Genomic DNA, 23,683 nt, shown 5'->3' on the forward strand with positions numbered 1-23,683 from the left:
TAAATTTTATATGACAGTTTCTGGTTAAATTAGATTCAGCTTCTGAACATCTCTCCTGTATGTCCATAGTGATTATTTATTCAGTTGGGGAGTTTTGTGTCCCGTTCAGATGCAGAATGGTGGGGTTGGAGACTCTGCCGTGACACTTAAGTGTAGGTGGGAGCTGCAGTCCAGGGTCCTTGCCTGAGAGTGCTGGCTATCGTGAGCAAGGACAGAGTGTGTGTGTCCGGTGGCCGATGTGCTGTTTTCCTATCCTGGGGTGACGGGCTTTGGTATTGAGGGTGGAGAAACGGAAGTCCGTGTTGGTTTCCCATATGATTAATTCTCCAGCCTCCTGCGTATGCTTTTTTTTTTTAAAGGAACTTTATCGTTCTGTAGAATCCAAGTACAGTTTTACGAGTTGAATCTGAATGTTTCGTGGTCAGGCCTCAGAATTTCCTTTTAAGAGCATTCCCTTAATTGATTCACACCAGCAGGGATTGTGGTAGTTTGCGCAGGTGACCTCTCGGTGTGATGCTGCGTTGTGTAGCCCTCCCTGTGCAGCCTCCGGCACCTCTCTCCAGGGCTGCTCCGTCGGGCTCAGCAGCCTGATTTGGGGAAGCGGTGGAAGAACGTAGAAACCCAGCATTTGCCCTTTGCTGTCTGTCTGACCCTGAGAGGCTTACCTGGAGCTCAGGCTCCTCCTCTTGGCAGTACAGGTGTTCTGGGGGGGGCCGGGGGCGCGGCTGCTACCACATCAGCTCCACTCTCCTGCCCCCCACCCTGGCCCTGCAACTTCCCCTCTAAGTGAGGCCTGTATGTTACTTCTGTGTGTACAACACACACTTTGCCCTTCGCTGATTCTGCTGGGAAAGAAAAAAATGCCCCATTTTATTATTAACTTTTATTAGAAGACTTTGCATGAATGGAAGAAATCATATTTTCCATTCAGATTATTAGTTGCAGAGAATATTGAAGTTATCTGACAGATATCTGATGATGATCAACAGACGTGCTGGAAAGGAGTATATGATTCAGTTTCTGTTTGTTTCAAACTTAATCACTGGCCTGACCGCAGAACGATCCGATGGCTGGGGCGCCTGGGAGGCTGCACAGCACACTCACGCCCCGCTTTGTTTCAGGAAGCGGCTGTCTTGGCCCTGGCTGCTCTCTGCAGCGAGTACTACGCCCTGGAGACCGGGGAAGCGGATCCCGCCAGGCAGGGTGAGTGGGCCGCGGGGGCTTCCAGCAGGAAGCGGGGGTGCAGGGTATGGGTTTGGGTGCCCCTTCTCCTGCTGCTAGTGGACAGGGTGTGGGAGGGAGGGCCCGAGCTGGGCGTTGGGCGGAGATGGGGGTGGGGGAAGGGGGCACGGAGGCCTGCTGCTCCCGGATCCGCCAGGTTCATGTAGCTGCCGCAGGTGTTCATCCCTCTTCGGCTCTAGACAGGTGCTTTCCTGGCGTGTTGGCATTCCCCCGAACGGGCGAGAACAAGCACGATGCTCTCTCTCCATGCAGAGCCTGTGCTTAATGTCGGCAGCGTCTGCCTGAATGACGTTTTCAAGTAAACTCCCCCACTTTGTGCTTTGGAGGTTCCCATTGTACGTGGATGGAACCCCTTCCTTCTCTGGCCTCCGAGGGAGCCTCCTGTTTCCTGTTCCATTTCGTTCCCGTGTTTCCCTTGGTGTTTGTTCCTTGGCTCCTTCTTCTTCTTTCTGGTCCTCGATGCCGGGGTTCTGTCGGCTCAGAGGGTCTGCGTCCTCTGTCCTAGCACGTCCTGATTCCCTGTCCCTGATTGCTTCGGTGACTTTTTTATGGCAGATGTGGTTTTAGGGTTTTCGTATGCACCGTGCCACAGTTTCCTGGTGCGGGTCCTTGGCGTATGCGTGCACTTTGCCTTTTCCCTGTTCACAGAAGCCTCGCTGCACAGCATTGCCTCAGTTGGGTTTTCCAGAACCCCCTCGTGTGGTTCATCTGACCCATGACGGGTCTGCACGGAGAAGCTTCGTGTCCCCCCACTGTGGTGCCCTGTAGTGTTCTCTTGCCTGACAGTCACTTCAGAAGCATATGAAACACTTTTAAATTATTTTAAATGGTAAAAATCGTCTGATTTTTTTTTAAATAAGAAAATATTCGGTAATGTGATCTTCTGACAGACTTTCCAAATTTATGATGTTTTTCCCTTGACCATAGGCAGTGTTACATAAAGAGGTACTGACATCATTTTGCGTTTAGTCTGTTTTTAAAAATTGGGATGATAAGGTCACATTTCACTTTCTGCCTGAGAAGAGAGTATGGCGTCGCTGTGCACGCGGGGAGAGTGAGCAGTGTTCTGGAGTCACCTTCAGTGTGTGGAGACCCCAGCCAGCGCTGCAGAGGTGGCCACGTCAGGGGTGCACAGATGTTCCGGTGTTCCTTCGCTGTCCTAATGTAGGCCCTTGAGGTTTCTGTGCACGTGTTGCCACGGTTGTGCTTCATCTAAGCACAGGACGTGCTAGGACAGAGGACGCAGGTTGACATCTAAGCAGTGAGGACAAGAATCGGTCACGATGGTTAGACAGGTCGGGGTGTGCAGCCTCCTGGCCCCTCCAGAGCTGCGTTGGTCGAGGACAGCCCGGCAACCCCACTGCCCTTCCCGCCCCAGCTGTCCCTTGAGTCTGCCCTGCACCCTCTGTTCCCGTCCCTGTTTCATCCCTGACAATGGCCTTCCCGTCTCGGGGAGCATCTGTCTGCGCACAGTGTGCTTCAGCCCGACTGGCAGCTTCTGCCCCTTCGTGCTCACCCTGGGAGGGCATCCCGTCCACCGCGCGCCTTTGTGTTCCTGGTGACTAGGACCGCATCATGCATTCTTAACCCCTCCTGGATTTATTCTCCTAAGAGTGAAATCGTGTATTAAAATTGCCTATGAAAACCTCAAACCCACCTAATAAAAATTCTTAAATCTGTTTGGATCGGAGCCACTTCTAAGGTACATCTGCTTCAGAAGCCGGCGTGCTTCCTCCCTCTCTCTCGCTGCCTACTCACGCATTTCTGAGATGTCAGAAGGAGAGCGTGTTGTGCGGGAAGGGAGGCAGCCGCCCTTTTGTCGCTGCCTTTCAGAGGAGCTGATACGGCAGTATCTCGCTGACCTGCAGAGCCCGGAGGAGACGGCTCGCTGTGGCTTCTCGCTGGCCTTGGGCGCCCTCCCGCGCTTCCTCCTGAAAGGCAGGCTGCAGCAGGTGAGGCGCCCCGCGCCCTGAAGAAATGGCCTGTTAGGTCCGGGCGTTGCGTGTGAGCCCGGTGGGGGAGGGCTTGGGAGGGGTCAGACCACGAATTTACGCCCGTCCAGGCATGTGGCCATGAGGAAGGGAACGGGGTGCTCTTGAGGGCGCCGGGTGGACACTGTCATGTGATGGCGGGACTTGGAGGGGCTGAGTTCTAGTCTGACAGAGGGAAGCTCTTGCTGCCTTTGTGGAAACACGCTCCTGTCTTGAGACAGCCGTGCTGTGTTCCCCTCCTCCTGCCCATGACGTCTCGGGGTCAGAGGCACTGGACAGACTCCCTAAAACTCAACTCTGCAGCTTAGCCGTTTGGAACATACGACTCTCAGGACCGAATGGCCCTTTAAGAAGTAGTGGATCGAGATCTCAGGAGTCGGCTGATCGTTTGTCACAATTTCCAGCTGTGGGCCACAGGACAGGAAGGGGGCAGTTGGCGTTGGGGATGCCCTGCAGAGATGACCGGGGGCAGCAGGTGCCCCCTCCACGTGTCCTCCGGGCTGCAGCAGGGCATGTGGCCTGCCAGGTGCACGTTCTGTTGACGCATCACTGTGTTTCAGGTGCTGGCAGGCCTGGGAGCCGTGACTGTCATTCGTCCTGAGAACGTGAGCTTTGCCGAGTCCAGGCGGGACGCTCTGAAGGCGATCTCAAGGTGCGTCTCCTCCGGGCTGTTCCCCCAGTCCTTGCTCTCCCGGGCGCCAGCGACCGAGCACTGAGGTGGTCCCTGTCGGTGTGGTCCAGAGCCCAGTCTCACATGAACCTACTTTGAAGCAGCAGTGTAACTTTTTATTTTCTCGTTTATTCTCTTTTCAGAGGGTTGTCAGAGAATATTTCCAACTCAGAGGCTCATTGACACTTTATTCATTGTTGCTATAGTGAATATTAGACTTCTTTGTTTTAGGAACAGCAACCCACCTCAAGAACTGGGGCATGAACCTTAAGTCTGGAAGGGCCATGTGGTGTTGACCACACACTGCACGCACAACGGGACATGGTTTCTTTTCTCTGTCCCCCACCCGTGCCCCTCTTCTGCTGTATGGTGGCACCACCCCTTTCTGCCAGGACGGAGGCGGGAGGGGCCAGCACAGGTGGCCTCCTGCACACCTTTTAAGCTGCAGACACTAAGAAATGTGATTTTAGGGAAAAGTGTCATTCAGCGTATGTCAGCACGGAAGGAACTCTGGAATTCTGACTCTCTCTCTGAGGTTGTTGGCCTGTTTCAGCGTGTCCTGTCAGGCCAAGATGACGGGAAAGATGGGGTTCACAGACATTTGCCATATTTCACGCATTTTTAATAATTTCAGGGTTTGCCAGACGGTTGGCGTGAGGGCAGGAGGGTCCCCAGACGAGGTTGTGTGTGAAGAGAACGTCTCCCAGACTTACCGCACCCTGCTGGGCTGTCTGCACGACTACACCACCGACAGCCGTGGGGACGTGGGCGCATGGTAAGGTGGCCCGTGGTCTCTTGCTCGTGGTCCTGGAGGTGCGCTGTGCCCCAGGGCCTGTGTTCTAGGGACAGCAGAGCATCCTTGGGCCTGGCTCATGGTTGTGTTCCACTCTTCTCTGAAAAATACTAAATTCTAAAGCACAGACACTTGCCACTCCCTTGTGGCAGCCCCCATGGTGGGCTTTCCAGTTCTTCTGAGAAAGTTCAAGCAGACAAAGGCCCTGATGTGGCCATTTAGGGGAAGAAGGGGGTCAGACCACTTTGGAGGAGGAGGAGATGGGTACTTCTCTGGGGATTCAGTTGCATAGTGAACCGTGGCCCCTTCTGATGGGAAACCAGGTACCCACATCTCAGGCTTGGGAGAAACCTCGGCTTGACTGTTCTCGCGAGGACGCCCCCAGACAACTTGTTGTAGCCCGAGCCGAGCGGAGGCTGTGCCCACGGCGCAAGGTTTGCTTTGTGTGTCATTTCTTTGTTCTCACGTTGGCAGCTGTCGTCTTTCCAAGATTTCAGTTTACTGTAAATAGCAAACTGAGTTACCCTTTCGTTGGAGGAGCTGAGAGCTACCCTTAGGACTTCTGTCTCTTGTTCTGGACATGCTGTGATGGGCATTGTGCTGAGAGGCTGCGTGGGGTAAGGTGTCACTGACATTGGGCGGAATCGTTCTCTTATTACAGTGGAAACAGAAGCTGAGCTTTATGTGAAGCCTCGAAAGAGAAAAAAGAAATGCACATGTTTTTTCCATATGTGGCAAGTTTTTGGCCACTTTCTTTAAATCTCCCCTGCCCCACCTCATCCTGGACACCGCATCCCCCTGTGGGCCCCATTCCTGCCCGTAAGCCCTGGGGCTCTACTCATTTTTTTTCAGTTTTTTCCTCTTCTTCAGTTGTGTAAATTCTAATTTACGTTCAAGTTCACTGGCTCTTCCCTGCCATCAGGGTCGCCTGAGAGAGCTCTGATTTTGTTACCGTTCCATTACAGTTCCCGTCTGGGGCTTTTCCCAACTTTCTGTGTCTGCCGGCCTTCCCCGCCTTTTCCTCCATCAGGATGTTCCCTCACCTCACTGGTTTGCTTTCCTTCCCTTCTGCTCAGTCCCAGATGGTGCTGGGGACACGGCCACGTGGGGCCCTGATGGCCTCGGCGTGCCCTTGTAGATGCGGGCAGGGCTCCTCAGTGGGAGCCTGGGGCGCCCCCATGTCCTTGGGGAGTCCACCCTGACAGCTGCCTGGTGGCCCTGCAACAGCACAGCCCCGACCCCTGCACTTCCCTGTCCCTGTGGGATGCGGGCTGGGGGGCTGCCCGGATCGGGGTCTGTGTCAGTCAGTGATGATGGTCGGACCCCGCCCCGGGCTCAGCTGTGTGCCCTGGAGAGTGGGTCGTTCTTCCTGGTTCTTTGTGGGGCATGTGGTTTTGGAGCGGATCCTGGCTCCGGGAGGTTTGCTGTGGGGATGGGTTCCCTCACTCCTCCGGGGGTGCTGATGGCTTTCCAGTGGCCAGCGGGCTTGATTTGAATCCAGAACTGCGGTCTCCGCCTCGCCTGATGTGGGCGGCCACCCTTGTGCTGTGTGGTGGGCAGCCCTCCTGCGTGGGCGTGGGGTCCCCCTCTGGGGCACACCCCCGCACGGCGCTCCCTGGGCTCCCGGGGGCCCTGGTTGTCCCAGCTCCCCATGGTTCCAGCCGGAAGGGCGGTGGCTTTTCTTGGGTCCCTCTGCAGCACGGACACAGAACCCTGTGAGGAGGAAGCCCGGGTGCTGGTGCGGGCATTCCCCCCAAGGCCTGTGCGGTGCGGGCGTGGACGCCCAGCGACGTGCGTCCTTTTCAGAAGACTCTCGCTCTCTTTAGACCGTCTCCAGTCACTTATTTTTCCACCTGTTTTCTGTCAGCATGTTCTTTAAAGACCTGCCTGTTTGTTCTGGGATCTGTGGCAACCCTGTGTCTGCCTCTGTCCTCTCCTAGTATTTTAACACTTGGTCTTTTTTTTTTTTTAATTTTCATTCATTTATTTTTATTTTTTTAAAGATTTTATCTATTTATTTGACAGAGAGAGCCACAGCGAGAGAGGGGACACAAGCAGGGAGAGCGGGAGAGGGAGAAGCGGGCTTCCCGCTGAGCAGGGAGCCCGATGTGGGATTCGATCCCAGGACCCTGGGACCATGACCCGAGCCGAAGGCAGACGCTTAACCGACTGAGCCACCCAGGCGTCCCTAAGAATCATTCTTTCTTTTTTTCTTTCTTTCTTTTTTAAAGATTTTATTTATTTATTCATGAGAGAGAGAGAGAGAGAGGCAGAGGCAGAGGGAGAAGTAGGCTCCCCATGGAGCAGGGAGCCCAACTCGGGGCTCGATCCTAGGACCCTGGGACCATGACCTGAGCGGAAGGCAGACACCTAACTGACTGCGCCACCCAGGCGCCCTTCTTTAAAGGTTTTATTTATTTATTTGACAGCCAGACAGCGAGAGAGGGAACACAAGCAGGGGGAGTGGGAGAGGGAGAAGCGGGCTTCCCGGCGGAGCAGGGAGCCCGATGCGGGACTCGATCCCAGGACCCGGGGATCATGACCTGAGCCGAAGGCAGACGCTTAACGACTGAGCCACCCAGGTGCGCACCATAATTTAGATGTTTTAATTATCTACAAATCTTCTTTATGCCCCCTTGTATCCTGAGTATTTCAGTATGCATAATTGAGTTACCTATATGATACTCTACTTTGTATAAGAACACTTTTTTTTTTTAAGATTTTATTTATTTATTTGACAGAGAGAGAGAGACAGCGAGAGAGGGAACACAAGCAGAGGGAGTGGGAGAAGGAGAAGCAGGCTTTCCGCGAGCAGGGAGCCCGATGCGGGGCTCTATCCCAGGACCCCAGGACCACGACTGAAGCTGAAGGCAGACACTCAATGACTGAGCCCCCCAGGAGCCCCTATTTTTTTTTTAAACCATTCCTTGTAGCGCTAACCAAACCCAGAAAGTGTACACTCAGAATGGCGGAGGCTTTGGGTGTGCACACGCTTGCAGGGAGCACGAAGGTCAGGCCTGTGGTGTGGGTGCAGGTCGCCTGAGGCCCTCTGTGTGGGGTTGGACCGTGCGCCACCTGTAAGGAGTTGGTGAGGCCCCGAGGGTGTGTGTGCAGGCTTGGGTTTGTCCTCTGTGTGTCCTCTTCCCCCACCTCTCCTGTGAGTGCTGTACCCACAGACACTGGGGAGTCCGCAGGGCCCCGCTGTCCTCGTGTCTCCCACACCCTGCCCAGCCTGGCGCCTGCAGATGGGCAGGCATATGTCTCAGGTCCTGAGCAGCATCTGGTTGGCAGCCATGCCCTGGGGACAGCCTGCCCTGCTCCCGTGAACCCCGGCCCGTGTCTGTCTCGTGCCTCCAGCAGCCCCACGCGTGAGCTCAGTGCTTCACCGGCCAGGCTCCTGTGGGCTGGGGCCTCCGTCTGTCTGTCGGTGGAAGGGCCAGTGCCTGGCCTGCAGGACCTGCCGGCCTTGCTGGTGCGGGGCGGGTCTGTGGTCCCTGCTGCCCAGCTGTGTCCCCGGTCTGAAGTGCGGCTTTCACCCTGGTTCGGCAAGTCATGGTGTGGGCTCAGGTTTTCACGTTGTGGAAGCTTCGTTTCTTCAGTGTGAGCGGATGGGGAGTGAGTCTGTCGCAGTGGAGAGCGACGCCCCGATCTGGAAGGGTGGTGGCAGACATGAGCTGCTCCGTATGCGTCTGTCCCTCAGTTTCTCTGCCGGGAGAAGGCTTTGTAGACCAGGCCGCGCTGCACGTACTGCATTTGGAGCTTTTGTGGGCACCTCAATGCCGTTTGTGTGCACTTGGGACCTGGCATCTGCCTTCGGGTGTCAGACACGCGTCCTTGCTAACAGCGCAGGAGAAAGTGCTCTAGCCAGCTGCGTGTACTGCGTTTGGTGGGCCTTTCCTACCAAAGTGACGGTCAGTCTCTGGAACTCGCCCTGGTTGAAGGTGTCTGAGCCTCCTGAGTGTGGCTGGCGGGTCACATGGCACCTGGGGCTCTTCATCGCCTCCTTGTCCCTGCAGGGTCCGTGAGGCCGCCATGACCAGTCTGATGGACCTGACGCTCCTGCTGGGGAGGGAGCAGCCAGAGCTGATCGAGGCCAGTGTGTGAGTGCCTCCTGTGTGGGGGTCTGGCCCAGTCGGTGGGAGGACGCCAGCACTGGGGGTGAGGCCGGGGTCTCTGTGTCCAGTCTGCTCTCGCTGCCGGGGCCTCCCTTCCCTCCCTCCTACCTTCAGTTCCTTCCTGTGTCCCCTTCCCCCCGTCACCCAGCCCACCCCATCTGTCTGCACTGCTTCTACCCCAGACCTGGTGCTCAGGCCTCTGAGGGCTCAGGTTCACTGTGGCTGCGTCCCGTCTACCCTGTGGCCTGGAGTGGATGCCGTGCTCATGGGGCTGCTCTGGCTGGTGCCCTGGGTTCAAGCTGGGCTAATGGCCTCGCTCTTGGTTTGTAGCTGTCAGCAAGTCATGTGTCATGTGGCCCAGCAGGCGAGTGAGAAGATTGACCGGATCCGCGCGCACGCCGCCCGCGTCTTCATGGCTCTGCTGCACTCTCACGGCTCTCCCGTCCCACACGTGCCCCACCGAGGAGAGCTGGAAAAGCTCTTCCCCAGGTACTGGAGGCCGGGGTCCCCGACCCCCAGCGGGCGCGGGCCCCCCTCCAGCTTGTTGGCTCACTCTCTGCAGATCCGACATGGCCTCCGTGAACTGGAATGCGCCGTCCCAGGCCTTCCCTCGCATCACCCAGCTCCTGGGGCTGCCCACCTACCGCTACCACGTCCTGCTGGGGCTGGCCGTGTCCGTGGGTGGCTTGACCGAGTCGACGGTGAGGAGGCCTCTTCCCAGGCCCACGGTGGTGGGTGGCACCTGGCCCAGGGCTGGGGCAGTGTGGGAGGTCTGAGTGGGACAGCCAGAGGCTGAGAGGCACACGCTGGGAGGGCAGCTTGGTCCTCGCTGTGCTGGTCTTTTCTCTGCTTTGGGGGTCAAAGTGGGGTCAAGGGTCCGCCCCTTCCCCTGGCCTTGGGTTTCCAGGGCGCGACCCCCAAGGACCGTGTTACCTCTGCTGAGAGTGGGCTGGCGTTCCCAGTGGGAAGCTCAGTGGCAGGACTATTTAGGAGAACCTGAAGCACACAGAACTACGAGGAAAGTTGTGGCGAGCTTCTGTGTGGACGGCGTCCCGCTGCACACGGCGCAGGGCAGCCTGGTTCTCCTGTGAGCGTTGGGCTCGGCAGCCCGTTTGGACCTCACTTACCAGCTGCTGCTTCGCCCTCTTTGCTTCTCTTTCCTCCTCTTTGTGCCGTCATTTTCTGGATAAGTCTGGTCTGTTGTGTGTGTTCTGTTTTCTCGTGTCCTTTCTGCTGGCGTAGGGGTCACATGTCCTTTTCCCTTGGACCCGGGAGCAGTGTTGTGTGCACCCAACTTTGGAGCCGTTGGGGGGTGTCCTGCTCCCCTGTGCGGTCACACGTGGGTTTCCGTGGGGACGGCGAATGCGTTTTCACTCCCCTGCTCTTGGGCGCCAGTGTCGCCAGAGCAAGAGCCCTGTCTGGTGGGGCTGCTGCTCCTGGTTCGGCTGTGGGGATGCCCCCCTCATCCCTCGCCTGGCGCTCGGCAGCTGCCCTCTGACGCTGCAGCCTGTGACCTGCTGGGATCTGTGGTCTGTGTTCTCTTCTGGAAACTTCTCTGCCCTCCTCATTCTCGTTCAGGATCTCCTCCTCCCGTATACCCCTTATGATCCCCACGTGTCCACCTGTGCTCCGCCCTCCCTGGTTTTCAGTCTTCTTCTCCAGGTACTATTTTGTTTTGCAGCTTTGTACAATCTGCTGTTTATTCCCTCCCCATGCTGAATTTTTGGTTTCCATAATTCTGTTTTTTATTATCAAAAGTTCACTTTGTTTTGAAATCTCTCTTGTGCTTTTTTTCACTGCAGGCTTATCTGGGTTTTGTTTTTTGTTTGTTTTTAAGAGAGCGCATGGGGGGGAGGGGCAGAGGGAGCGAGAATCTCAAGCAGACTCCCCACTGAGTGCAGAGCCTGACAATCTCACGACCCTGAGATCATGACCTGAGCCGAAATCAAGAGGCCGACGCTCAACCGACTGCACCATCCAGGCGCGCCCCACAGGCTCATCTTTGTCATCGCATTTTCCCCAAGAATTAACCTGCAGTGCTCTCTCGTGTGCCGTGTCTTGTAATTCTCGTACCTGTGCTCTTGGGTGGGAGGGGGTCTGTCGGCTCACTTCCTCCTGTTGACTCGTTCCTGGTCACTCCCCGTCCTGGGTCTGTGGCATGGAGGCAGGCGACTCTGGTCTGGGGCCCTGTAGGAGCTGTGGCAGCGGGTTTCTTCGGTGCCCCCCCCAGCTGCTGGAGTCCTGCTGCCCCCACTGCCAGCCATGTCCGCGTCCATGCGGTCAGTCACTGCATCGATTCCTTCTGCTCATCCGTTGGGGTCTGTGGGGAGGTTCTCTGAGCCCAGCGGTGCCTTGGGGGCTTCAGGTTGAGTTTGGAATGGAAGGTGTCAGAGCATCTGGTCCCCTGACCTGCTTCTCGGGGAGACTGCAGCCTCCACTGAGGTCAGCTTTCAGGGGTCGTTGTGGTGTTCGGTCTGCACTGCTGCCCCAGGAGAAGCATTTCTGGGTCAGTGCTCCTTCCATGTCTCTGTGCTTGTGTCCCATCTGGCGGGACGTTGCCAAGATCCCCACGCTGTGTTGGTCTGTCTCCTCGGCTCCATCGTGGATGTTGGATTGGAACCATCGCGGTGGCCTCTGGGGCAGGTGGCGAGGGGGTGGCCGTCTTGTCACCGTTACCAGAGCGCATCTCTGTGTTGCAGGTCAGGTACTCAACGCAGAGCCTCTTTGAGTACATGAAGGGGATTCAGAATGACCCACAGGCTCTGGAGGGCTTCGGGGGGACCCTCCTGCAGGTCTTTGAGGACAACCTTCTGAATGACAGGTAAGGGGTGGTGCCTTCGTCACGGTTTTCAGACCCCCGCGGTCTCACTTGTACTCACCAGGATTTGCAAGGGGGCAGTGAGATAGCCCAGGTGGGGACCTGACTGCAGCCAGGCCAGGGAGCGCCCACGGCTCACGGCATTCCACCAGCCACATCACCATCGTGGAGCTGCCACCAGCCTGCCCTGTGGGTCAGCCAAATTAGGACTTTAAAGATGACCGAGGCGATGAGCCTGGGAGGGTACACGTGGCTCTTCCCCGAGGTGACATCCCCTTGGTCTGTGCATGGACACATCCACTGTGTGTCAAGATCTCTGCAGGCCAGGATTGGAATGTTGCAGCAAGAAATAGACCTTGTTTTCTGAGCATCTTTGCTGTATTGTTTTTGCTAACTGCTTTTCCATGAAGGCAGCGTGTAGAGCCCTTGGGCCCTGACCTTGGAATTGGGGGTGTTTCCCAAAGTGCTCTGAGAGGGTTGTTCTTGGACTTGGTTCTCAACTGTCCTGGGTAGCTGGGCCCTGGTCACAACAGCGTGGATGCAGGCCCTTGTTGGCCTGTCCTGTCCGTGGGAAGCAAATGGGAGCTCAGCCGATGGTCTTTTCTCTTTTCCTGGATGGCACTGAGTGTGAGTAAAGGGTGCGGTTCGGTAGACTTTGACTCTGTTGGCATCCCTGTAACTGTCACCAGTCAGGACACTGAACACGCCGTCACCCCTTCCAGCGCCCAGCCCTAGGCAACCACTCGCTGATCTGCTTTTTGTCACTGGGGTTCAGTGGGCATTTTCTATGAGTGTATTTCAATGGAATCTGCGATGTGTCTGGCTTCCATTGTGCGGTCAGACCACACTTGGTTCCTCTGTTGACGGTCGCCAGGGTTGTTTGTGGCCGGAGTTATAAAGAAAGCTGCGGGGGACATTCGCAGACATGTCTGTGTGGACATGTCCCCACTTTGCTCCTGGGTCGGTGCTGAGGAGCAGGCTAGCTGGGCTGCATGGCAGGTGGATGTTCAACTTCTACAAACTCGCCACACTGTTTTGCAAAGCAGTCACGCTGTCTTATACCCTGCTGGGGCGTCTTGAGGGTCCAGGCGCGGTCTGTGTGTTCCGACCACTGTGGCCTGACCTTTTGGCTTCGGGGCTTCCCTCCTGCCTGGCGTGGATTTCCTCCCCAATGAGGGTCTGTTCAGACCTCCCGCCTATTTTTTAGTTGGGTAGTCGTGGTTTCCCGTCCTGCTGAGTTTTGAGATTTCTTGTGTGAGCTGCGCAAACCCTTGGTCAGACAGTGGCCTGCAGACACCGCCTTCCAGGTGGTGACCTGTCCTTCACGCGCTTGGCGGACTCTGAGCGGGGGCCTCCATGTGCACGTGCTCCGGCTCCTCCCCCTGGTTTTTATGGGTGTGTTTGTTGTGTCAGAGCGAAGAGTCTTGGCCTGAGTCAGGGTCACCAAGGTTTTCTCTTGATGTTTTCTAGAAGATCTATAGTATTAGGTTTTTTTTTTTTTTAAGATTTTATTTATTTGACAGAGAGAGAGAGACAGTGAGAGAGTGAACACAAGCAGGGGGAGTGGGAGAGGGAGAAGCAGGCTCCCCGCGGAGCAGGGCGCCCCGACTCTTCCTAATTTATTTTTATTATTTTTTAAAAAGATTTGATTTATTTGACAGAGAGAGACACAGCGAGAGAGGGAACACAAGCAGGGGGAGTGGGAGAGGGAGAAGCAGGCTCCTCGCTGAGCAGGGAGCCCAATGTGGGGCTCGATCCCAGGACCCTGGGATCATGACCCAAGCCAAAGGCAGACGCTTAACGACTGAGCCCCCCAGGCGCCCCTATAGGTATTAGGTTTTATATTTAGACCTAAGGTCCGTTTCGGGTTATTTTCTGTGTGACACAAGTGACAGATCCATGTGTGTGTGTTGTTTCTGCATGTGGGTGTCCAGTGTGTTGAAATCTGTCCCTTCCACAGTGTTGCTTTTCCACTTTTTCATCAGTTTTGGATATGTAAGCTCATTTCTGGGTTTTTCTGCTCCTTGGTCTGTGCTCTTGTGCTCCCTTGGGCTTTGCGGGTGAAATTAAGGGGTGCAGCTCACTCTCGCGTCCCTTAGTTGTTTGGCTTTTTTTGATCGTTAGTGTTTCTGTGTGACTTGTACAATAGGATTGTCGTTTTCTACACAATGTCTCGTCCGGATTTGGGTTGGGACGGTGCTGACTCTGGGGGAGTCCGCATCTCGGTGGTTCCGGGGTTGGCGCCTGGGGCCTCAGCATTCACCCTCCCACTCAGGGTGTCTGTGCCGCTGCTGAAGACGCTGGACCAGATGCTCGCCAATGGGTGCTTCGACCTCTTCACCGCGGAGCAGGAGTAAGTACGCCCCGCTCAGTGCCTCTGTGCTGGGCAAGCCTCGCAGCTCGCCCCGTAAGACAGAGCGAGGAAAAGCAGAGGTGAGAATCCGGAAGGTGACTTCCAGCACGTTCGGGTCTGGTCCGTGCCGGCAAGAGGCTTTGGCTGCCCCTAGTGAGGCTGGGGCTACGCCTCCGGCCAGGCTCCTGCTGTGGCCCCTGACACTCAGGTGGGGAAAAAACCCGAGCAGGTGAGGTAACCACGCTGCCCACCCCGCCGACCAAAGGGGGCCTGGCAGTCAGGGCGGTCATGGGCAGTGGACCAGGGTGGAGACGGGCAGTGCAGAGCGTCGCGACTGTCACAGGAGGACCGAGTGGGGCTGTGGGGGCTGGCCGGGTGTGGGCACAGAGGGTGGGTGTGTGCAGGGACACGGACACATGGCAGCCCCGAGTCTGCTCCTGGCCAGTGAGCTCTGGTGTGTGGGCTCACAGTGGCTGGTTTATCTTGTTAGGAGCCTGAGGACTTTCCCTGGATCTCAGACCTTGAGGGCTTTGCCCCTGGGCTGGGCATCTTATGCCCTGGCGCCGGAGGGGGGTGCTGGAGCTTCCTTCTGGGCACGTTTCAGGGACTTGGGAAGAGCTGTGCCAGGTGGGCCCCGCCTGGTGTTTTCCCACGTTAATTATCTCCCACTCTGTCCCGCCCCCCCGGGCCCGGCCCGAATCTGGGGTCATGCTTTTCTGTCTAAAGAACATCTCCCAGAGGAGATGGATCTTCAAGGCTGTAACCCAGTGGAAAGTCCTCAGAGGGTGGGGGGGCATATGAATCCATATGAGGCATATGAGGTCAGCAAGGGAGCGGGTGTAGACCAAGAAAAGCCCCAGTGGAGCTGTGGGGTGTCCTGTTGTTAGGACGACGGGGAGCAGAGCCACGGGGAAGTAGGCCGAGTTGGAAGAGCACGTCACAGTAGGTCATCCGTGGTGTGAGCCACGTGGTCACGTAGGTGGAGGACGTGGTGGTCACTCGGTCCACAACAAGCGTTTCAGTGAGCTGTGGGGAGACGCCTGAAGAGGGGAGGGGGCTGGAGGTGCATACAGACAGCTCTGGGTGACAGGGACCTGGAGGAGGTGAGCAGGGGTGCCAGCAGGTGGAGGGAGACCAAGGGCCACTTTCCCTGAGGACAAAGAAGAGGGAGCGGGGGCAGTGGAACCCCCAGCAGCGGCTTGGAGAGGAGGACCATGTCTGTGTCGTTGGGAGCCTTGCTGGCCTTGCTGGCCTGGCCCCACGTCATCCTCAGCTGTGCAGAGTGGAGGAGGACGTGTGTCCGTGCTCTGGCCACTCCTGGGTTCTCCTTGGACCCGGGAGCTGGGCCTGGTTACAAGCTGGTCATCGCTTCCTTTGATCCCGGGCTGAGCCTGCACTCGCTGGACTTGCCGGGGACGGGCTGTCTGTGTGCCCCTCCGGTTGGTGAGGGTGGGGAGGCGCATGCCGGGGACAGGCACTGGCAAAGGAGCCAGTTAATGTGGCTGTGTGGCACCCCTGGGGGACAAGGCCCTCTGATCATCTGGTGGCCGCACCGTCGCCGGATGCCACAGCATGTCCGTGCGGCACATGCTTGCTGAAAGCTCGTCTCTGGCATCGTGTTCTTCCCTTTTAGCCACCCCTTCAGTGTGAAGCTGCTCGCGCTTTGTAAGGAGGAAATCAAGAAGTCCAAGGACGTGCAGAAACTGCGGTCTAGCGTCGCGGTGTAAGTTCTGAGTTCCCGCTGTGACGGTGAAGGGAAGGGCGGTCAGGAGGGAGAGACGCGGACTTCGTCTTAGTCTCAGTGCGTCTGGAGTTGGTGCTGTGATGTCCGCGGAGAACACCTGTGTCTCTCGCAGGGGTCAGCTGCGACGGCCTCCCGGGAGGGGCTGTGCCTCGTTTTGGGGAGTGTGCTCATGTGGGGCAGGTTTTCACGGAAGCAGGCCCGATTGCCCCGAGGCTGGAGGTCAGTGTTGTTGCAGGTTCTGTGGGATGGTGCAGTTCCCGGGCGACGTGAGGAGGAAGGTGCTCCTGCAGCTGAGCCTTCTGCTCTGCCACCAGTTCCCCGTGGTGAGTGTGCGCGCCACCGCTCCAGGCGTCTTCCGTGGTGGCGCCGCGGCCCTGACCCCTGCAGCGTGTGCGAGGGGGCCCTGGGCCTGACAGCACCCTCACTCATGCCACCTGCCCAGGTCAGCTGTCCTGCAAATTCCATTTTCCACTGGCTAAAAAACGCTCTTCAGATAATCCCAATGTGTCATTTTCCTAAATGGCTCAAAGTGGGGCCCAGTCTGGGCCCGGCTGCAGCAACCCCCCCATCAGAAATGCGGGTTCTCAGGCTGCCCAGCCTGCTGAGTTGCCCTGGCGTGGGCCCCGGGGCTTCTGAGACCATCCCGCCCCATGAGCGGAGTTGCCGGTGGGCAGCTAGGGAAGAAAGCAGGTGAGGCAGCCTCTCTGACGAGGGGCAGGTTTTCCATGAAGCATTTCAGTCAGAGCAAGGTGGCCTGGCTTCTCCCTGATGAGGCTGCCATGGGGGCGGCAGGGGAACGGGGTGGCCCGGGCCACAGCCTGCGGGGTCACCTGTCCAGCCGTGGCCAGGGTCTCCTGAGCCAGGATCCCAGGTCACCTCCTTACTTTTAACAGCCTGCATGGTGCCCAAGCAGGTCTCAGGTTCCATTTGGACCCGGGCTTGGCTCCCTGGTCAGGGTCCTGTCACTCTGGGTTCTCATGGGTCTTTCCCTCCTGTTGACGTGCTCCATCCTGCCCAGATCCGGAAGACCACGGCTAGCCAGGTGTACGAGATGCTGCTCACCTACGGTGACATCATGAGTGAGGACGTCCTTGATGAGGTCATGACTGTGCTGGGCACCACGGCCTGGTGAGTGCGAGGCCCCTTCCCGTCTTCCTGCCAGGTTAGGGGCGGCATCTCGGTGAATGGGGATGTCCAGAATCTCCCTTCCTGTCCCCGAGGCCTCCCCTACAAACCCTCTGAAGCGACAGGGAAAGCAGGGATCCCGGCCCTCGACGCCTCTGCTCTGAGGAGGTGGTGACCTTGTGTCTGCCCACAGGTCCCCACTGATACCCAAGGGGCTGGGCAGGCCCCCTGGACACAGGGCGGGGAGGGGGCGCCTCCTGTTCAGGTGGGAAGATGTTCAGAGTGCAAAGGTGGGTGGTGCTGACCACTGATGGTGTTTCTCTCGTTGGGCTGCTTTCGTTGACTTAATAGCATCGCAGGCTCTCGGTGCTGATGGGGTCACTTCAGGAATGGCTCCCCTGCCCCTGAATGGCAGTGTCAGGAGTGCCAAGAAGGGAGTGGTGCAGGAGGCCGTTTACCCTCTGCGGGGACGCACTCGCATGGTGGCCGTGGCGGGAGGCCGTGGTGGGACATCAGGAAGGGTGGAACAGGTGCCCCCTGTCCCCGACATCCAGTTCTTTCCTGGGGCACCCAGGGCCATTGGCTTCTCCTAGGTCCCTCAAGGCAGAGCTGGGCCCCAGACTTGTTTCCGGTGCAGTGTCCTGTGGTGTCTGTCGGCTTTCAGACTTGATGCGTTGGGATGGCAGGGTTGAAGACGTGTGAGGAATGGGGGCCAGGGCTAATGGAGGAGGGCACACGGGCAGCGTGTCTGAGAGCAGGAGGGTATAGCCTGGGGCGCACCGGATAACGAGTCCCAACAGACACATGGGGGATACCCACTACGGTCCAGGCATACGCTCAGCTGTGGGTGCGACCCCTCCCGTACCCTCCCCACCCATCTTGGAGAGGTCAGGAGGTGGCCCCTGGAGGCACCAGTCGTAAGGGGCCTTTGTGCCGACGGCGGACTGGGCTCTGTTAGGGTCCCCGCGCTCACATCAGCAGGCGAGGACACGCGTACGTGTTTATGTGCGTTTCCCTCGAGATTGTGACGTTCCTAAGAGGGCTGAGCTGTGCACAGAGCCTCAGGGGCCGGCTCCCTGGCTGGGGTGTGGACAGAAAAGGGCCTTTAGTTCTAGGGCTTCCTCAGGGTTCTCGGGGAGACATTTATCTCGGGGATGAGGGAGTTCCGTGAACGCCTTTGCGGGAGCCGCTCATGAAAGCTCCAGAACAGAAAACATGGGTGCCCCCGCTCTCTGAGCAATGGGCTGCTGACCCGACCCCGTTCCCCAGGGCCCGCTCTCTTCGGCGTCTGTGGAGAGAGTCGTGGTTCTTCCTGCAGCGTGCGCGGCCATGCGGTCAACTTCACAAACGCACAGGCATCTAGCAGATGCGATTCTAAGACAGCCTGGAAGGGGGGCCTGGTGCTGAAGCGCCCGGTTGCTCCTTCCTCCCCACGTGGGGCACACAGGGCTCTTTCCCCACAACCCAGTCGCTTTCTGTTGAAGGAAATGCCAAAGGATTTTACAGTAATTTGTTTTTTTATTCTAAAAGAAAAAGATAATTTAATCTTTATTTTTATGAAAGGGATAAACAGCTTTCAGGGGGTCAAATAAAACTTTAAAAGCCCACCTACCCCACCTTTCGAAGTCTCAGCATTTCTGGAAGTCTGGGGGCCACCTGTCTGGGGCCACGCCTCCCTGTGGGGCACCCCCTTTTGGGGGCTCCTCCTCCATAGTTTCCCCAGAAGGGTGCCAGGAGCAAGGGCTGTGTATCACCCACACCCGAGCGAGGGTTTTCCTGGTGCCGTTTTCCCTGGTCCCCCCACCGCGGAAACTAAGATGCTGGGGTTCTGCGCACCCAGCAGGCAGTTGCCTGCGAGTTTATGGCTCGTGACAGGCTTAACTGCAAGCCGACCGTCCCCGCTACTGAAGCTGCTCTTGCCCTCTCTTCCCCAGGGACGCGGAGCTCCCGCTCGTGAGAGGCCAGCGGAACCGCCTGTGTGACCTCCTTGGCGTGCCCAGACCTCAGCTGGTCCCCAAGGTAACCACATGGCCCTCGGCCCTGTGAGACCCGGGGGCCCTTCCCACGCGAGCCACCATTCTGAGCTTGAGTCTGGAACATTCTGGGTTGTACTGACCGGCTGGTGTGTTTCCCCACCCCGCCAGCCCCTCGTGTGCTTTGCCGGCTCCTCCTCAAAGGCTCCCGCCTGCCTTGTCCCCACCAGGCACGTGTCAGGTGTGTCCTGTGGGCACGACATCCAGGACAGGCCCTCTGCCTGGCAGGTGGCTGTCCTGTGCTGCCAGCCCTCAGCGGAGTTGGTAGCGACCGAGCTCGCTCCTCTCACATGAGGTCCTCAGTGCCGCTGTCTGGTTTCCACCATCACCATCTCCCCGGACACTCGTCCTCTCCGGGGACTTTGTCACCCCCTGAGTCTCCAGGGCTGCCCAGTGAGGTGTTAGTCTTTTCCACGGCGTTGGTGTGTGCACAGTAGATGCAGTTTTCTGAGCCCGCAGGGCCCCGAGGTGTCCTTCCAGGTTCTGCGTGGCTCTTGGGAGATTTTAGGCTCTTGCGTGTGCGCTTGCAGGGGATCAGGGTGGACTCAGGCTGTGGGCTCCACTGGAACTCCAGTGCAGGGCACAGCCGTGTGTTCTGTGAATGCTGGGCTTGGAGGCGGTTCCTCGGCCCCACGGCGCTCCTGATCTGCCTCGCTGGCCATATTCCCCTGGACCTGGGTTGGATCCCTGACTGCTTATTGAGCTTTTACTGAGCAAGAACAGAAATGAGCGCTGTCCAGCTCTGCGCACACGAGGGACGAGCACCTGGCTCAAGGGTGGAGCCTCCTGGGCTGGCTGCTGCTGCTGGCCTGGAGGGTTGCTGCCCCAGGTGCTGGCGGGCAGGTTCCAGAACGTGCTTGCACTGCATGTGCTGTGCGTTGTGGTTGTTGGCGTGTGCGTCCCCTTCTGTGCTTTTTCTGGGCTGTCTGATGCATATGGGCTCTGGACCTGCGTCTGCAGGATCTCCCCCTCTGGGGGCAGCTTTCTTATCCTTAGGTTTCATAGGTTCCAACTTACCCTTTCTTCCCTTTCTGTTCTGTTTCATGGGCCTGTTTAAGGTCTTTACCGATTTTAAGGTTGTGTCTCCTCCGTGTCTCTTAAAGCTTTATTGTTTCGTCTCCTACATTTAGATTTGAGGCCACTCTGGACTGGCGTTTGCATGTGGTGCTGGGGAAAGGCCAGCAGATGCGTCTTCCGTGTGCAGTCCATGCAGCTCCATTCTGGCCAGTGTCACCATGGCCAAAGTTGGGCCACACGTGGGGCTCTCCTCTTGGGTCCTCTGTCCTCCGGGATCTCTGTCTGTAAGCCAGACACAGGCGGGTCTTGTGGGATGTCGTGGTGCTCACGTGACTCCATCTCCAGTTTTATTTTTCTAAGACCATCTTGACTCTTGGCCCTTAGGGTTTCAGAAACCCCTGCAGAATAGTCTCGTCAGTTTGCACCGCGGAACCAGCCAGGCATTTGGCCGAGGGTGGCTTGGAGCCTGCGGGTCCACCTGGCAAGGACCGATGTCTGTGATGCTGAGGCTTGCAGCCTTGAGCACTCAGGAGCGCTGTGTGCTTTATGGATTGGAGAAGGGATGCCACACTGTTCCAGCTCTTGGAATTGTTCGTTTTTCCTTTCTTTTCTCTCTTGGCTTTTCAATTTGGGAAGTTTCTATTGACCAATCTTTAGGTTGACGGATTCTTTCCCTGATGATGTCTAGTCTTCATTTCTGTTACTGTGTGATTTCTGGCATTTCCTTTGATTCCTTAGACTTTCCGCCTCTGCTTTCACTGCCCGTCTGTCCTTGGTGGCACCCACTTTCCCCATCAGAGCTCCTGGCACATTAATGATAGTTGTTTTAAACCCCGTCTGGTCATTCCAACTCTGCACGTCTGAGTCTGGTTTTGGTACCGTCTCTCCCAACTGCTTTTTCTTGCCTCTTAGCACGTTTTGTAAGTTTTTCTTGAAAGCCAGACATGTTGTGCCGGTAGCAGGTCTGTATTTGTCTGGCAGGGGCCCGTGTGTTCGGTACTGCAGCAGCCTCCAGACCTTTGAACTTCTCCAGCACGTCGTGCCCTTGCCTGGGGCGTCCCTGCACTATCCCCCTCTGAGGGGGTGCTGGTCTGGGTGCTCTTTGAGAGCGGACCCACGGCCATGACCCTGGAGTCCTGCTGGAGAGGTGGCAGGATGTGGGGCAGTTTGCAGTCATCTGAGCAAACCTCAGCCTTGGGCTCCCCGCCGTCCCCCTGTAGGTATCATGGGCTCAGGCCTGTCCCCTGGACAGGAGACCCTCATGCTGGAGACGCCAGGTGCGACTCACAGCAGTCAGCTGCCAGAGTGCAGGGGGCTTTCCAGGTTTATGACCAGGTGAACCTGCGGGCCCCCCCCAAGATGGCACCCCCAGAGTCTTGCCCTCCTGCTAGCTCACACCCGCCTCCGCAGCTTGTCGAGTCGGCACTCAGGCGTGCCTTCCGCTCTGCGGTGAGCTCCAGCAGCCTCTGCTCCAGGCCAAGTCTGCATTTGTCCATCTCCGCGTTGGGGGAACTCCACTCTGATGAGGCTGCGAACATGCGGCTGTTCCCCGAACGCCCTTAGGGCTTCCCAAACCTGCCTGCCCGCTCCTCGTTCTGACGTCTCGGCGTTGCGGTATATGGCAAGTGACGGCACTGGGTGCCCGTGGGCTTAAGTTTATGCCACCGTCTTGGTGACCTGACCATCACTTGGAAATACGCTGCCTGTGAGAATGCTCTGTGCCCTCCAGTCTGCTTTGTCTGATAGCAATGCGGCCACACTGGATTTTTGGTTGTCGTTTACACGTTTTCCTTTCTGTGTTTTCTTACATTTAAGTGGACTGCTTATAAATGATAATTAGGTCTTATCTGTTTTTAATCTACTTTAATTATCAACTCGTTGGAGTGTTTTGTGTCCTCCTACTTACCGTGTGATTACGATTCAGTTGGGTTTACGGCTGCCATCTTTGATTCGTGTCTGATCTCAGTTTTCCTGCGGGTCTTCCAGTGAGGACCGCAGGCGCCCGGCGGCATGAAGGGAGGGTGGCACCAGCCGCCGTCCCAGCACGTGACCCCCTGCCAGCCTTCCGAGCAGCCTCTTTCCTGCGTCCTGTCAGCTTTTCAGTCTTCCGTCCTCCGGGCACCTGGAATCACGCTGTTATTTCTGGGATGGTTTTCCTGCTCCCCCTGGTTCCACATGTTGTGGTGGCTATGCCTGTCTTCTCTCGGGCCCCCCGGGTGGCACCATGAGGAGTGGGGACGGCAGGCCAAGCGCAACATGGGCTTTCCAACTAAACGTGCCGTGTATGCTTTTATCAGGAAAATCTGATGCACGGGTAGATGAAAATGGGGGGCGGGGTACCAGGGACCTCCCCGCTGCTCCCCGGGGTCGTGTCGGCCACGGGGCTCAGGGGGGCGGTACTGACCTTGTGCTGTGTCCCCCACAGCCTGGCACCCGCTGGGGCCCCCCCCCCCCCCGCCCACCCAGCAGAGAGGAGGAGCCCGACGATGGTCAGCACGAGACATCTGGACGCGGCGCTGAGGGACTTGGAGATCGTCCCCACAGCAGTGGCTTTTCCTCACACGTGTCCTGGGGTGTTGGTGCTTTTGTCTTCATGTCTCTGGGAACCCCCGTCTATAAAATCATGTCCTAAGCAGTTCTGTGTCTCTGTCTCTGACACTGATTCGGAGGGGTGCAGGGGGTGGCCCCGGGCGACCAGGCCCAGGTCCCAAGTTCCTCCCCTCCCCTCCCCTCCCCCCTGGCCCCGTTGTCATGCCCAGCACACGTGGGCATTGCCCGTGGCCACCAACCCCTCACAGTTTTGTGCAACCAAAGAATCCTGCCTGAGACGGGCTGTGACCCCACAGGAGAGGCCCATGGTAGCTAGAGAGGTAGGTGTGCGGGTACCCAGCATCTGCCACGGGCGGATGTTCTTCTAGGATACCGGGTTCTCTGGAGCCATGTGGGAAGTTCCACAGTTGGTTCCTTCGTTCCCGAAACAGTGCCTCTTTCTAACTGCCCCGAGCAGACCTAACCTAAAGGCCAGCGAGGCTGACGTGCACGAAGGTTCGCCACCTCAGGGCTCACGTGGCCACGCCCTGTATGCTGTCTCGCGGGCTGAGGCCTGGGCCGCGGCGTCACGGGCACATCTGAGGCGAAGGTGGTGGCCGTGCTGTGGTCGGGGCCATGAACCGAGGACGGACGGTGTCTGGGCTGGGGAACGAGCTGCCCCCGCGGTGCGTGTGGCAGTGGGGGCCGAGGGAGCCGATAGGTCCTGGCAGGCCCTGGCTGCTGCTTCCTTCACAGGGAGCGGTTTTCTTGCCTGGGCTAAGCTGCTGACTTGTGGGAGCGTTTACCTTCCATGGGCTATGCCTCCTCTCAGACCCCCTGAAAGAGAAAGTCTGGTGTTACTTTGTGGATTAACTTACATTTTATTCAAACCTTAAAACATGCTCCCCTCTCAAAAATAAATAGGGAGCTCTCCATTTTAGATGGAAGACTAGTCAGAGATCCCTCGGCTGGCGGGGGTCATACACCAGGGTCCCAGAGGACTGGGGGGGGGGGGAGGGGACGGTACCCGCAGAGCAGTGTCTGGACCTTAGCTGCAGAAAGCCAAGCAAGCCGCTTCTGAGAAGCAATACAATGAACTGTTTTTAGTGTCTTTTTAAAAATCCACAAGATTCAGGGGCACCTGGGTGGCTCAGTCGGTTGAGTGCCTTTGGCTCAGGTCGTGATCCCGGGGTCCTGGGATCGAGTCCCGCATCGGGCTCCCTGCTCCGCGGGAAGCCCGCATCGGGCTCCCT

General features: G+C 57.5%; 2 protein-coding genes across 4 annotated transcripts in view; one reads left to right on the forward strand and one right to left on the reverse strand.

Moving 5' to 3' along the window:
• The window catches only part of TBCD (tubulin folding cofactor D), a 163,258-nt gene extending 140,659 nt beyond the window's left edge, over positions 1–22,599 (forward strand). For all 3 annotated transcript variants that reach the window (XM_021680873.2, XM_021680875.2, XM_044921416.1), the window contains 14 exons: positions 1,122–1,203; positions 3,076–3,194; positions 3,794–3,885; positions 4,538–4,678; positions 8,713–8,796; positions 9,142–9,300; positions 9,374–9,512; positions 11,511–11,632; positions 13,905–13,982; positions 15,616–15,705; positions 15,962–16,049; positions 16,745–16,854; positions 18,786–18,870; positions 22,327–22,599. In XM_021680873.2, coding sequence (XP_021536548.2) covers positions 1,122–1,203; positions 3,076–3,194; positions 3,794–3,885; positions 4,538–4,678; positions 8,713–8,796; positions 9,142–9,300; positions 9,374–9,512; positions 11,511–11,632; positions 13,905–13,982; positions 15,616–15,705; positions 15,962–16,049; positions 16,745–16,854; positions 18,786–18,870; positions 22,327–22,533 — 1,596 coding nt within the window. In that variant the 3' untranslated portion in view covers positions 22,534–22,599. The remainder of the gene's footprint in view (positions 1–1,121; positions 1,204–3,075; positions 3,195–3,793; positions 3,886–4,537; positions 4,679–8,712; positions 8,797–9,141; positions 9,301–9,373; positions 9,513–11,510; positions 11,633–13,904; positions 13,983–15,615; positions 15,706–15,961; positions 16,050–16,744; positions 16,855–18,785; positions 18,871–22,326) is intronic.
• Positions 22,600–22,934: 335 nt separating this feature from the next.
• Positions 22,935–23,683, reverse strand: part of B3GNTL1 (UDP-GlcNAc:betaGal beta-1,3-N-acetylglucosaminyltransferase like 1) — a 91,773-nt gene continuing 91,024 nt past the window's right edge. The window contains exon 13 of the mRNA XM_021680871.2: positions 22,935–23,267. The gene's annotated coding sequence lies outside the window, so the exon portion shown is untranslated. The remainder of the gene's footprint in view (positions 23,268–23,683) is intronic.

This window comes from Neomonachus schauinslandi, chromosome 15 (assembly GCF_002201575.2).
Source record: "Neomonachus schauinslandi chromosome 15, ASM220157v2, whole genome shotgun sequence".
In the NCBI taxonomy this organism is placed as follows: domain Eukaryota; kingdom Metazoa; phylum Chordata; class Mammalia; order Carnivora; family Phocidae; genus Neomonachus; species Neomonachus schauinslandi.